This window comes from Pinus tabuliformis, chromosome 7 (genome assembly GCF_031772625.1).
Source record: "Pinus tabuliformis cultivar Carrire ecotype Pingquan chromosome 7, CPIR1, whole genome shotgun sequence".
NCBI lineage: Eukaryota > Viridiplantae > Streptophyta > Pinopsida > Pinales > Pinaceae > Pinus > Pinus tabuliformis.
In genome coordinates, this window is record NC_142293.1 from 1,729,053,727 (window position 1) to 1,729,068,046 (window position 14,320).

Sequence of the window (14,320 nt, forward strand, 5' to 3'; positions counted from 1 at the left end):
TAATTTTGTTTAAACAGAGTGTTCACTGAAGCATGATTCATTGCATAATTGAATATCTTCTTTGACAATATACAGGTGATTTTCTTTAGACACAGTGTTTACTAAAGCATGATTCATTGCATAATTGAATATCTTCTTTGACAATATACAGGTGATTTTCTTTAGACACAGTGTTTACTAAAGCATGATTCATTGCATAATTGAATAATTCTTTTGACAATATGCAGGTGACTTTCTTTGGCTAGAATGTTCACTATCGCATGATTCATTGCATAATTGAGGCTTGCTATATCAATACAATCTTTGTCAAGATCATGTGAATTACTATATAATATGGCTCTACCCAGTATTCTTCATTAAATTTTTATCTACCCACTGTAGTGAATGATAGAATCAGAATTGTATTATGAACAATGATCTTCAAAGGTCGTGTCTGAACATGCGAAAGCTAGGATAATAACAAACATCTATGGAAGATTATTCATTATTGAGTTCAATATAACCTTTGTCAAGATACATATGACTTCGTATATAATATGGCTCTACCCAGTATTCTTCATTAAATTTTTATCTAGCCACTAAGCTGAATGACAGATTCAGAATTTTATTATGAATCGTGTCTGAACATGCCAAAGCTAGGAATTACAAACATCTATAGAAGATTATTCATAATTGAGTTCAGTTTCTCACTGCAGCTATTTGAATCCTTCCATCCTCCATAGATGGTACTCGAGCAACGCCAGTTTGTACATTTAAAAGATTTTGGTAATCAGAGAGGTGAACTCCTAAAGCAGCCCTGCCTGAAGGATCGGGATTGTTGGACCACTCTGCATCCCATTCTATGGCTTTGGCAGTACTGCAAGCCACACTTGGACCTTCTGGAACTGTCAAGTGTGCAGCATTCTACACAAGCAGAGGCAAAATAGTTATATCTCAATAATGAAACTAGAACAATATATCGTAATTCAGTAGCATGACCCATTATATTGATACCCATTTAAAAACTTATTCACCCATGGATAAAAAGTTTGAAAGCAAAGGGGAATAGAAAAACCATCGTCTCATCTTGCAGTGATGATGGAAAACTAAGTGAAAAACAGCATCGAGTAATTCGTGTATCCATCCTTTCATCTTACATTACAACATGGAAAACTCAATGAAAAACAACATTGAGAAAATTCTTGTCACAAGTTATGATGCATACAGACAGGTTACCTGAGGGAAATATCTTTCAAATATCATCCTGTAGAAGTATGCCTCTTTTGTCGTAGGTGTATTATCCGGATAAACAAACCTGGCATTTGTCATCATTGCATCTGTCACCTGACAATGACAAAGAACATTTTTCATTTTATACTGAATGAGCCAAGGATTTCATATTTCTGAATCAAACTTCAAAATCATAAAAATAATGTAAAATATCTTGAGATCAGAGCAACAGTAGACGTGCTTGCCCGCCTCGCTGATGGAAGGAGGGTGCCAGTGTGACCACCCTTTTATCTTGAGATCAGGCAAATCAGTCATGCTTGCTCTCCTTGTTTACAGAGAGGAGGGGGACCAGTGTGGCAACCATTTTATCTTAAATAAAAGAGCCAAAGAAGATATACTTGCCCTTCCTCGCTTATGCGAGGCGGGGGATCTGTGTGGTCACTCACTCTTTGGCTAATAATGTATTGTTCTTGAGGTATCTTTTTATTATTTAATATTGAAATATCGTCTCAATTTTGAAAAAACCAAACAATAGGCCATGGTTAAATAAGTTTAAGTTTTAAAAACAAATAATATAGGATGGACGTGTAGGCCAAAACATGGATTCATATTTTACCATCCTCCAGATTGCCCTAAGGAAATAGGTCCGAGTTTCATTCCTGTCATAATTAAGTTACATGTAGACAGCCTAAAAATACAGAAAGCCCGCTATACCCTTTGCTCTATTAAAAAAATTTATACTAATGTACAACACTGCTCTAGAACAGCTGCGTAAGAGTAGTAAAAAAAAAAGATGAATCTAACCAGCTTAAGTATAATTTTCAGATTCTGCTACTATACACTTTTCTCTTTTAAAAGAAATTTATACTATACTAAACATGTGTTAAAAAATATAGAAGCTATCATGAAATCAAGTGTCACAGGGAAACAATTGTCAGATATATCTATACCTGACTTTCAAGGAAATAATTGTGAATAAACTATATACTAATTACACAGCCTAAAAATACAGAGAGCCAGCGCTGCCCAGGGCAACTTAAGAGCAGTAAAATAAGAAGCTGCATCTAAGCAGAGCTTCAAGTATAACTTGCAGATCCTCCTACACCCTTTGCTCCATTAATATACCAATGTATAGCACTGCCCTAGAACAGCTTGTTAAGGGTAAAACAAAAACCTGAATCTAAGCTAAGTATAATTTTCCGATTGTGCTATTATATCCTTTGCTCTTCTAAGGACATTTTAAAGACATTAAGCTAAGTATAATTTTCAGATTCTGCTATTATCTCCTTTGCTCTCCTAAAGACATTTTAAAGTATTAAATACATGTTAAAAAGTATAGAAGCTCTCAGAATGTAGGCTCCTGTGATTCATGATTAAAGCCAAAACTCTTCGGGATAAATCACATCAGCGTTTTAGAAAGCTCCTGTGATTCATGATTAAAGCAAAAAACTCTTTGGAATAAATCACATCAGCACATTTTAAAGACATTTGTACTAAATACGTGTTAAAAAGTATAGAAGCTCTCAGAATGGAGGCTCCTGTGATTCATGATGGAGGCTCATACGATTCAGGATTAAAGCAAAAACTGTTCGGGATAAATCATCTCAGAATGGAGGCTCCTGTGATTCATGATGGAGGCTCCTATGATTCAGGATTAAAGCAAAAACTGTTCGGGATAAATCACATCAGCGTTTTAGGAGAGGCTGATGTGATTCATGATTAAAGCAAAACTAGAACTGTTCGGGATAAATCACATCTCAGCGTTTTAGGAGGCTCCTGTGATTCATGATTAAAGCAAAACTCTTTGGGATAAATCACATCAGCGTCGGGATAAATCACATCTCAGCGTTTTAGGAGGCTCCTGTGATTCATGATTGGAGGCTCCTGTGATTCATGATTAAAGCAAAACTCTTTGGGATAAATCACATCAGCGTTTTAGGATGGACGAGTTTCGAACCCTACTGAAGCTGTCATGCAATCAAGCGTGTGGGAATTAATTGTCAGAATATGTCTATACTAACTTTACTAAGTTCTAGAATGCTTAAGAGGTTGTCAAAGGTTGTTATTCCTAATCAGATTAAGAATTATTATTATATTTTTCGCGTTATACTTCCCGTGGGTTTCATAAAATAAATTTGCACTAAACATATGTTGGTGAAATACTGGAGCTATCAACTAAGGTGGTCTCCTCCTTGTTTTTGTCACTTTGACTTGAATATAATTTGCTTCTAAAAATGATTTCTGTCTTCTAATTTCAAGAGTAATCCAAACAACTTATATTCTGGTCACATATAAGCGGAGTATAATTCTATGACAGGAGATAGATTTTTAGGGTAGTGTTGGGAAAAAATGGAAGATATTAACCATACTTTCTTTCTAATATAAACTATTGTATAAATTCAAAATATTATTCATAAAACAAAAGTATTCTTATTCTTACTCTTACTATTGCTGTGACAAACATTCAAAATTCAAAATCTTTTTCATGAAAAAGAGGAAGGCAGAGACGTATGATTGCAAAAAAATAAAATATCAACTGCAAAATCTTGCGAGATGGTATCTAAATAATAAAGAGGCAAGTTAGAAACATATACTTGTTCAGCGGCATATCCTTTTAAATGATCAATCCAGTTATATCCAACTCCATCGCTGAATTGCTCCTTTTGTCTGTACAAGATATGCTGTGACATTTTGGAGTCAATTGTTAGCTTAAATCTTCAATCACTAAATCCGAGACCAATGAAGTTCATAGAACGGTTCTCAATGAACATGCGGAGATGACTGCAAACAATGAAGTTAAAAATTCTTTCTAGATTTTTAATTTATCTCCGCTGCAAACAATGAGGTTAAACATTCCTTCTAGATTTTTAATTTATTTTTCATATTTCTATTTTATTTAGTTATTTTTCTTTATTTTCTTTTAATGTATTTAGGGTAACCATCTAGAGAAAGAATTTGGCCTTGCTGGTACCAGTCCAGCAGTATATACTCACTTAAGAGCACAATATAGTTACTCTATTCCAGAGCTACAACATGTCAAACTACAGGACTTTTATTTAGTTATCTTTCTTTATTTTCCTTTTATGTATTTAGGGGAACCATCTAGAGATTTCTTTATTTTCCTTTTATGTATTTAGGGGAACCATCTAGAGAAAGAATTCGGTTCCAGAGCTACAACATGTCAAACTACAAGACTTGAACCTGGGTGGAAAGGATCACCCAGGTTCCACCCACCTGGGCTACAGCTAAACTCAATTGACATGTTATTTTTGTGAGGTCTGGCATGGCAGAGAAATGTCCCACTTCTTACTTGCTGAAAGTGAGATAACCTTACAAGTTTGAATCTGAATTCAAAAATCATCATTGGCAAAACTATAGATCATGTTAGTGATGTTAAATCTCTTCCTAGTTATAACTTAAGAAGATTGACTGTCAACGTAACGTGAGGACTTTTAGTGATATCCACTTTTAACAATTGCAGTTATCCATATGGATGTTCCTGGTGGAATCGCCAATTATGATGATGCAAATTTCTGATTGCAATACCAGAATCAAACAATCTAGCAAGGAGGTCAAATCCTACAGCAGCAAACCTGGAACCAAAGAGACAAGGTACCAAAACCCAAAGGAAATTAGCTTAATGATCCCAATGAATTTGGTTACAAGCTACAAATGGTCATAGAAAAATAATCCATCTCATCACACCTGCATTTAGGCCAAGCCTTCTTACAGCTAGTCACCTAATTGACTTTGGGATTTGGCACCTGGTCCTTGATTTCTCTGTTGGATTGTTGATCATTCGATTGTATCAGTTAGCTTCTTTAGACATTAAAAGTCATTGTTTTTACAATCAGTAAGCTTCTTTAGACATTAAAGGTCACTGCTTAAGTTTTTATTAGACACTCTGCCGCTGTGTTATCAGAAACGAGAAATGGGAAACGGAACGAGAATGGTACGAGAAACAGAGTTTGGAAGTTTCGCATATAAGAAACGAGGAGAGAGAAAAACACAATATTAAAGGTGAACAATATAAACAAAGCATTAATCATAAACATGCAATGTTTTTGCTTATGAAATTGTAAAGAAACATACATAAATAGTGATTTAGTTTTAAGCCTAGTTACCAGAAACGGGACGATGCCTGTCATTTGCTGGAGAAACCGCCTAAGAAACCCAACGACACTGGAAACGTTGTCTTAAACGGTCGTTTTCGTTTCTGTGGCCAAAAACAGTTTCTGGCGAAACAAAACCATTTCTTCTCCGTTTTTGCACTTCCAAACTCCAGTTAACTCCAGCTGAATCTCTCTCTTTTCCCAACGCCAATTAAGTGCAGTTCAGTTCGCAATTCAATTCCAGTTGACTTTTAGTTTTCTAGAAGTTGTATTGCTACATACAAACTCCAGCTAAATTTCTCTCTTTTCCAAACGCCGGTTAAGTGCAATTTAGTTCGCAGTTCAATTCTAGTTGACTTTTAGTTTTCTAGAAGTTGTATTGCTACATACAGACTACAGAGTGAGAGAACTGTCATCCACTGGTATTGTGAGAGCACCGCCGTAAAGAAAAGCACCAGTTGTATTTGTGAAAGAATCTGTGTAGGCTCCAATAGTTGTGTTAGGCCATTAAACTCTACCTCTAGAGTCTAGTTGAGTAGTATTATTATAGTGTACCAGAGATTTTTGTATTTGCAAAAGAATCCGTGAAGGCTCCAATAGTTGCGTTAGGCTATTAAACACCTGCTCCAGACTCTAGTTGAGTACTATTCTTATAGTGTATCAAAGATTTTTATTTATTCAAACAGTAGTTACCTTTCTTTTTTAACTGTGCAGCTACCCATGCAAACCAGTGGCTTTTTTCAACTGTGCAGTTGCTCATGGTTTTTCAAGGATTTAAGCCGAAGAGGAGAGCAAACTCATCACTCGTCAGATGCAAGCAAGGCACAAATCAAAGCTGACTCCCGAGCCAAGCAACTTCATGCCCCATCGAGTTATCTTCAGCGGAATTAATGATGGCTAAATTTTTGGATCTACAAAATTATTCCTTCTTTCTTAAAACTAACCTTTTTCGTTCCTCGTTCCGTTTCTAGAAAGAAGTAATAATTTTGTAGATCCAAAAATTTAGCCATCATTAATTCCGTTGAAGATAACTCGATGGGACATGAAGCTACTCGGCTCAGGAGTCGACTCTAATCTGTGCCTTGCTTGCATCTGACGAGTGATGAGTTTGCTCTCCTCTTCGGCTTAAATCCTTGAAAAACCATGAGCAGTTGCACAGCTAAAAAAGCCACTGGTTTGCTTGGGTAGCTGCACAGCGAAAAAAGAAAGGTAACTATTGTCTGAATAAATAAAAATCTCTGATACACTATAAGAATACTACTCAACTAGAGTTTGGAGTTGGAGTTTAATAGCCTAACGCAATTATTGGAGCCTGCATGGATTCTCTCACAAATACAAAAATCTCTGATACACTATAAGAATACTACTCAACTAGAGTCTAGAGCTGGAGTTTAATGGCCTAACGCAACTATTAGAGCCTGCACAGATTCTTTCACAAATACAACTTTTTACGACGGTTCTCTCACAATACTAGTGGACGACAGTTCTCTCTCTCTTTAGTCTGTATGTAGCAACACAACTTGTATAAAACTAAAAGTCAACTAGAATTGAATTGCGAACTGAACTGCACTTAACCGGCGTTTGGAAAAGAGAAATTCAATTGGAGTTAAGGAGCCTAGAAGTGCAGAAATAGAGAAGAAATGGTTTCGTTTCGCCGGAAACTGTTTTTGGCCACAAAAAGCGAAAACAACTGTTTAAGACAGCATTTCCAGTGTCGTTGGGTTTCTTAGGCGGTTTCTCCAAGAAATGACGGGCATCGTCCCGTTTCTGATAACTAGGCTCTGCAGTAACATCATTTTACTCTTGGTTGGGCCACTAGAAAAATATAGTGAGACTTGTAGATCATAATTTTGGTACAATAAATGAAAATATATTGAGAGTTGTATATCATAATTTTGGTACCATAAAAGATATTACCGTAGCTTCTAGCATGTTGCTTTGTATGTTGAGAATGGATTTCAAACCTTAGGTAGGAAAGGTCGTAGGTCATAATTTTGGTACCATAAATGAAAATATACTGAGTTATAGATCATAATTTTGGTACCATAAATGATATTACCGTAGCTTCTAGCATGTTGCTTTGTATGTTGAGAATGGATTTCAAACCTTGGGTAGGAAAGGTTTTTCCTCGTCATCAAAAGCCTTGCGGAGGACCCACTTTTCAATGCGGCCAAGATCAGGTCTAACCTAACAAAACATGAAAAGTCTAGTTAGTTGTCTGTCTTTTATTGGTGAAAAAGAAAAGTACATCAAATATAATGGGTTTTGCACAACGATGCTAATACATCAATCACTGTCAAAAACAGATCTACAGTTCTAGTTGAAAAAAAAAATTGACTTACGTTACATTAACTACGCTTAACCAGTTAAGATGTGATGTTCCCATAACAGAATTCCTCAATGCAAGTATATAAATAATAAAATATCTAATAAGACGTACAATTCTGGAGTTGCCAAATGTATATTTTAGAAAAATTATCAAGCAAATTGCTAAAGAGAATTGAGATTAAGTTAAGCCTTTGAGGTACTGTTAAAACAAATTGTCTTGTTATTTGACGATCCTATTTGTAAATAATTGTCTTGCACAAAAGGACTAGAATGGTACCATCTTCCATTCAGGATCTATTTCCATTGCAGCATTGATGAAATGTTTATCCAAGAAAGGCACACGGACTTCCAGACCCCATGCTGCTGTGGCCTTATTTGCCCTTAGACAATCATATAGGTGCAGAGCCTTGATCTGCATTGTAAAAAAATTCTTCAGGACACGGAAGAAAATGTTATGTTTACTGCAATTTATGTTTAGTGTTCTCATGAACTGTGAGAAATAGTTTGGGGGTTCTTCTTTATACTGCTCATGATACTTGAGAATTTTTTTGTATCTTTAGAATCAAGAGAATAGAAAGTCAAGTACCCACAATGGATAAGGAGACTGTCTATCTCCAAAACCTTTCATAGCTTATGTGCATGTACCTTCCGACATGTTTCACGATGGAATTCTTCTTTGTTTGGAGCTTTGTGAAAATACAAATAACCTCCAAAAATTTCATCTGCCCCTTCTCCAGAAAGAACCATCTTTACACCCAGGGACTTGATTCTGCGAGACAGCAGGAACATTGGTACACTGGCCCTTACAGTGGTGACATCAAATGTTTCAATATGATAGATAACATCCTCTATTGCATCAACACCATCCTGTTATGACGACAAAAACATTCAAGCATAATACTTTCATCATTCATGTGGCTTCTAATCATATGACCCCTTTTACTGTATAAAATTTTAAAACGGACGCTCGGTTTAGTTCAGCCCTCTATCCAGGGAGAATCATAAGGAATACCTGGACAGAAAAATGAAATTCATGATGTATGGTACCAAGACTCTCTGCAACTTCTTTAGCAGCTATTAAGTCAGGAGATCCCTGCATCATATATATGCAATAAATTAAATAATATACTGTTCTTATAGGAAAACAATGCACAGAAAGCAAACTACAGTTCGTCTATGCAAAACTTATAGTCATATTGCACTATATGAGAGAAACTGGCTGTAGTATAGTCATATTGCACTATATGAGAGAAACTAGTTGCTCTACAGCCTGGGGTAGGGGAGATTTCTGTGTGCGTGTACCCCTGTTTACCTGCTCGGTGTAAGGTAAAAGTAACATGGAATAATAAAAAAATTACGTATTTTACATTTGAAGACAAGTATAATTTTTCATGGTACAAACCTCATTGTTTATTAAATTGAATTGAATTAAATAGTAAGGGACACAAATATCGACGTTTGCACCTAGTTTTGGTTAAGATGGATCTATGCTTAGTGTATAGATGGAAAATAGAAATGATTACAAATGGAAATAGTTATGATTGAAGACACAGACATATCAACACAAAAAGAGAAATACAGTATATGAAGGCACCTGTAAACCAATGGAGAAGGAATGGAGCTTTGGTCCCCACTCTTGAGCAGCCTTTGTGCCTTCCAAATAACGGGAAGCAACCGCAGCAACTAATGATGAGTCAAGGCCTCCAGATAACAGAACTCCAAAAGGAACATCTGACATGAGTCTTTTAATCACGGCCTAATCAGTGAAAGACATGAAATCAGCAACATATTAACAAATAAGAAAATAAAAGAAAATCATAAAGGTCATGCCTGTTGATGATGATTTGGGATTGCCCTTTGGTTTATTGGAAAGCATTGTTAATTAATGCTTGGGAGAGGTGCATCCCATGTTGAAATGGGTCTTTACTGTATTAGTGTGGTATTGGGTTTTGCAGCTCTCCACGGATCAATCAAAAGCAAAACTTACAATCAAGAAGAAAAACACATGTTGATGATAGAAGGAATGTAATATAATGGATAGAACTGTATAAATGGTGTGAACTTAGATTTTAAAGGGTAAGGACTGCAAAGAAGGCTGTCATTGTCCTATTACAAGGATATGATACCGAATTTGGCAATTTCAACGAGCCATCATAAGAGGGCACAAGGACTTGGATATCAAAAAGCCTTGCAAAGGAGAATTGCATTGTCCTGTTACAACTACATGAGTATGAAACCGAATTTCACCAGGCCATCCTAAGAGGATACAGGGGATCACAGAATTAAAAAATAAATACATGTTCAACATAGCTTAGTTGCTCAATAACTATATGTTGAACAATGACCATATGGCATTGTTGCTCAATAAAGCTATGATATGATACCGAATTTGGCAATTTCAACGAGCCATCATAAGAGGGCACAAGGACTTGGATATCAAAAAGCCTTGCAAAGGAGAATTGCATTGTCCTGTTACAACTACATGAGTATGAAACCGAATTTCACCAGGCCATCCTAAGAGGATACAGGGGATCACAGAATTAAAAAATAAATTCATGTTCAACATAGCTTAGTTGCTCACTAACTATATGTTGAACAATGACCATATGGCATTGTTGCTCAATAAAGCTATGCTAAATAATTTTCGCTGCTGCGAATCTCAAAGCCACCAATGAGATTGGGAGTGCCTAAAAGGCATGGAATTGGGATTAAGCCCTGAGATTCGCCTCAAAATCAAAACCATAATCATAGAATATAATGTCTCATCTAATTTCCCAAGATTTTTATGTTACTCATAATGCTTACTCTAGTTGCAAACACCATAAAAAAATAGTTGGTTTCAAACTTTCATACACACTCAAATGCTTGTCGAAGAGCCAAGGGATCATAAGGAGTAGATGGTATAGCTTCCGAATACCAAGGTGGGTTGTACCATCTTCGCATGCCTCCTGCAGCAACCATTTAACCAATATGTTCAACCAATATGTTTGATGTCTGATTTCTAAGAACGTTACTATGATACTCCAGAGTATGGTCTGCTCTCATTGGTGCTCTATATGAATAAAAAATAATTAAACCTGAGTCACTGTCCCTAATGTTTCTTTATTATTGGTATTCTTCATAATGTTACTTCAGACTTTTCATGTTTCTAAGATGAAAGGAATTCTGATACATGCATTAAACGATGGATAAGCTAAATGGGGTCTTAATACATCCAATAGATGAAAAAACAGCATTGTGTTGGCAAAGATTGGAAATACCTGCTTTGCTGGAGTATATATGTCCAGGAGGAAATATTTCAAAACGTTCACAATCATCATGCAGAGCTTTCATTTCCGACGCAAACCAGATTGATCCTGCAAAAAGATGCACTCAACCAGATATACCAATGCTACGTTGATCATTAAAACGGCTCTTTGGTCAGCAATGGTTTTGTTGAGATCCCATCTCGACATATTTTTTAATCTTATCAAGACAGTCAATGCGATTTTATGAAAATCCAGGATTAAATAATATCTGACAATGTCTTCTGCTGTTTATTAACACTCCCAAAGAAACTGTTGGTAAATTTCTTAGGACAAAGGAAAGGGTTGGGTCCATTAATCAATGATTAGGACGTCATCATTACAAGATCACCTTAATTGCATCAAGTAGGGTTCTCTATAACCCAGGTTGGGGAAGATGCATGTCACAACATTGGTATCTTCATGTAATTCTCCTATGCACATTATATATATATTCTCCTATGCACATTATATATATATTCTAAGTGCAAGTTTTGTTTATATATATATATATATATATAAACATATAAACTTTTCTATGCATATAACAAATAAACCAAATATAATTATCCATACACAAACATAAACGTAGATCAATCTAAACCCAGGATATATAGAGGTTCTCAGTGCAAGTTTGTTTCCCTCTTCCCCTTGGTGTTTCCCCTTGGTGCTTAATAGATTGATCTAGGCTAGTCCTCCACCAATTTGTATTCTTTGAAATCTGCTCATATCAACTTATAGCTCAGGTGTGGGAGATGCTGTGTGCAACGTATGAGTCGTGCAAGTTCTGTTTCCCTTTTCCCCCTGGTGCTTAATAGATTGATATATGCTACTCTGGTAGTATTTTTTGAAATCTGGTCATATCAATTTATAGCTCAGGTGGGGGAGATGCCGTGTGTAACGTATGAGTTGTGCAAGTTTTGTTTCCCTCTTCCCCTTGATGCTTAATAGATTGGTATATGCTAGTCCTCCACCAATCTGGTATTATTCTTTCATATCAACTTATAGCTCTGGCAGGGCAGACGCTATGTGTATGTCATAACTAGTAGTATTTTGTCATATCAACTTATAGCTCAGGTGGGGGAGACACTGTGTGTAACGTATGAGTCTGAACTAAATTGGGAAAAAACAAAGTCCTCTCTTTAATGTAAAAAGTGCGAGTCTGAACTAAATTGAAGAAAATGAATTCTTGACTTAGATAGATAAACTAGGATACATCCATCTTGACTCGGAATCTGGATTCTTAAGCTAGGAGAGGTTTGCATTTGGAATTTTTTTGTTTTTCTGTCCTTAATATATCCGGGGTTAAGATGAATATATCTGAGATTAAGATAGGTTCATGATGATGAAATCTCGATCAGAAATATGAAGACTCACAAAGAGCTTGATAATTGCGTTTCAGTCATTGAAATTTATCAGTGTTGCAAAAATGGCGATAATATTGGAAAATCGCGATTTTTTGAGTTTGGCAATATTATCACCCAATTTTTACATTAATTTTTTTTCGCAAAAAATCGTGAAAAAATCTTGATTAAAAAAAAAATTGCCGATTTTTTGATGAGGAGGAGCAACAAGAGGAGGAGGTGACACAACCTACCCAGGATACCCCTATCACCAGTAGAGGACGTGGTCTACCTCGTGTAGCTCCTAGTTCTTCAGCTTCAAGAGCACAGCAGAGTCCACTGCCAACTCCACCGGCATCTACATCTAGAGGGAAAGCTATTGCATTTTCTCGCAAAAGGGGCAAAGGAAATTAGTGGTATTAGTTATTTGGTTCATTTTATTGTATATGACATTATGACTCACGATATGAGATACATTACTATATTTTTTGTTGATATTTTGAGGCTGAGTTGGGACTCAAGAGTCAGGACTGACTATTCAGGACATGATTCATTGTTATGTGTGATGTAGCACTAGAAATGATATTACACATCTTATATATTAGTTCTTTTATCATATTTATGTGTCAATGTATTTATTTTATGTTGTAGATGCTTTAGATATTAAGAAAATTGAAAAAAAATGAATTTTTTTGTATTTTACGATTTTTTCCCGATTATTCCCTGATTTTTACGATTTTTTCTGATTTTTTCCTAGTTTTTTCCCTCGCCGAGATTATCCCGATAACGAGTACTGCGACATTGAAATTTATACATCAATTCAGCCAAAGAATCTACAGAGATCCACCGACTATCATTATTGTTTACCTAAATCTTGCCGACTATCGCTGACTATTAACTCCCCGCCGACTAAGGAACAGTGGGAGTGATTATTTTTGACACCTCCCCTTAATCACGACCTACATGTTAACTTGCCTGTTGGTCTAAGTCTCAGCTAGGCTTACAATGATACATTTCATTTTTGTCTTCTTGCTAAAGGGTCCATACTTGTTCATTTGTTGGTGCAGTTTCATCTTCACCTTTCTTGCCACAAGATAGTGGTGGAGCTTCTCCTTTGTTTTACGTTTTCTGTGCCAAAGGTGGAACACTTGAACTCTTAATCTCCTCTTTCTTGATCTTCTTGTTGCAAACATGTTGTCCTGCATTTGATTTGTGTATGGAGGTAGGCATCTCTTCTCACCAAAGAACAACTCCTCAATAAGATGTTTTTCGTGCATCAAATTGAACCACTCTCCATAATTCTCAACAAATTTGACTTCATACGTCTCTGCATCAGAGAGACTTTCTTCATAAAAATATTCAGATTTTACATCAATTGATGTTTCTTCATCATCACATGTTTGAATGTCAATTACAGGCACACATTTATCATCCATCATTGCAGCCTCAATGTTGCCTCAGTTTCACAATCAATTATGAGACTGAAAGAACAATCATCATTTTCAATAACACTTTCATCAACTTCAGTTTTCTCACTCCCCTCCATACTGTACTTCATTTCAAGAATATCCCAAAATATTTTTGCATTACATACTTCACCAAATTCATGTAAAATACTAGACAAGATGTTTTCATCTAGTGCTGATACAATAAGAAGCAATGATACTACACCTCTACTCTTATCTTGGGGATTTATAGAAGTTTCTTGGACAAATTCCCATATCTTGGGGATTTATAGAAGTTTCTTGGATAAATTCCCATAAATCTACTAAACCAAGCAGTCCCCCCATTTTAATAGCCCAAAGCTTAAAATTTTACTTGAAAACGATGGCAGAACAAGCATTAATCATTTCAATATTGCATTTGTGTCTTCAAATTCTTCAGGGTGACTTAGATTTTCATTATTCATTGACTCTATGGCTAGATGCAATGCATATTTATCTGCAGCTTCTCCTTTTGTTGTGTTCCAGACAGCTCCCAGACTCATAGGAACACCACAACCTAGTAGACATATCTTCTCCAATGGAGCTTGTTCATTCACCTT

At 35.9% G+C, this 14,320-nt stretch overlaps 1 protein-coding gene across 3 annotated transcripts in view; it reads right to left on the reverse strand.

Moving 5' to 3' along the window:
• Positions 1–468: 468 nt before the first annotated feature.
• Positions 469–14,320, reverse strand: part of LOC149255237 (asparagine synthetase [glutamine-hydrolyzing]-like) — a 103,332-nt gene continuing 89,480 nt past the window's right edge. The window contains exons 5-14 of one of the 3 annotated variants that reach the window (XM_089460403.1): positions 10,910–11,005; positions 10,503–10,597; positions 9,244–9,405; positions 8,662–8,742; positions 8,295–8,516; positions 7,927–8,061; positions 7,428–7,508; positions 3,804–3,890; positions 1,216–1,323; positions 469–903 (exon numbers count right to left, since the gene is read on the reverse strand). In XM_089460403.1, the coding sequence (XP_089316529.1) occupies positions 679–903; positions 1,216–1,323; positions 3,804–3,890; positions 7,428–7,508; positions 7,927–8,061; positions 8,295–8,516; positions 8,662–8,742; positions 9,244–9,405; positions 10,503–10,597; positions 10,910–11,005 (1,292 nt within the window). In that variant the 3' untranslated portion in view covers positions 469–678. The remainder of the gene's footprint in view (positions 904–1,215; positions 1,324–3,803; positions 3,891–7,427; positions 7,509–7,926; positions 8,062–8,294; positions 8,517–8,661; positions 8,743–9,243; positions 9,406–10,502; positions 10,598–10,909; positions 11,006–14,320) is intronic. The other 2 variants (XM_089460404.1, XM_089460405.1) reach the window with 2 other exon arrangements.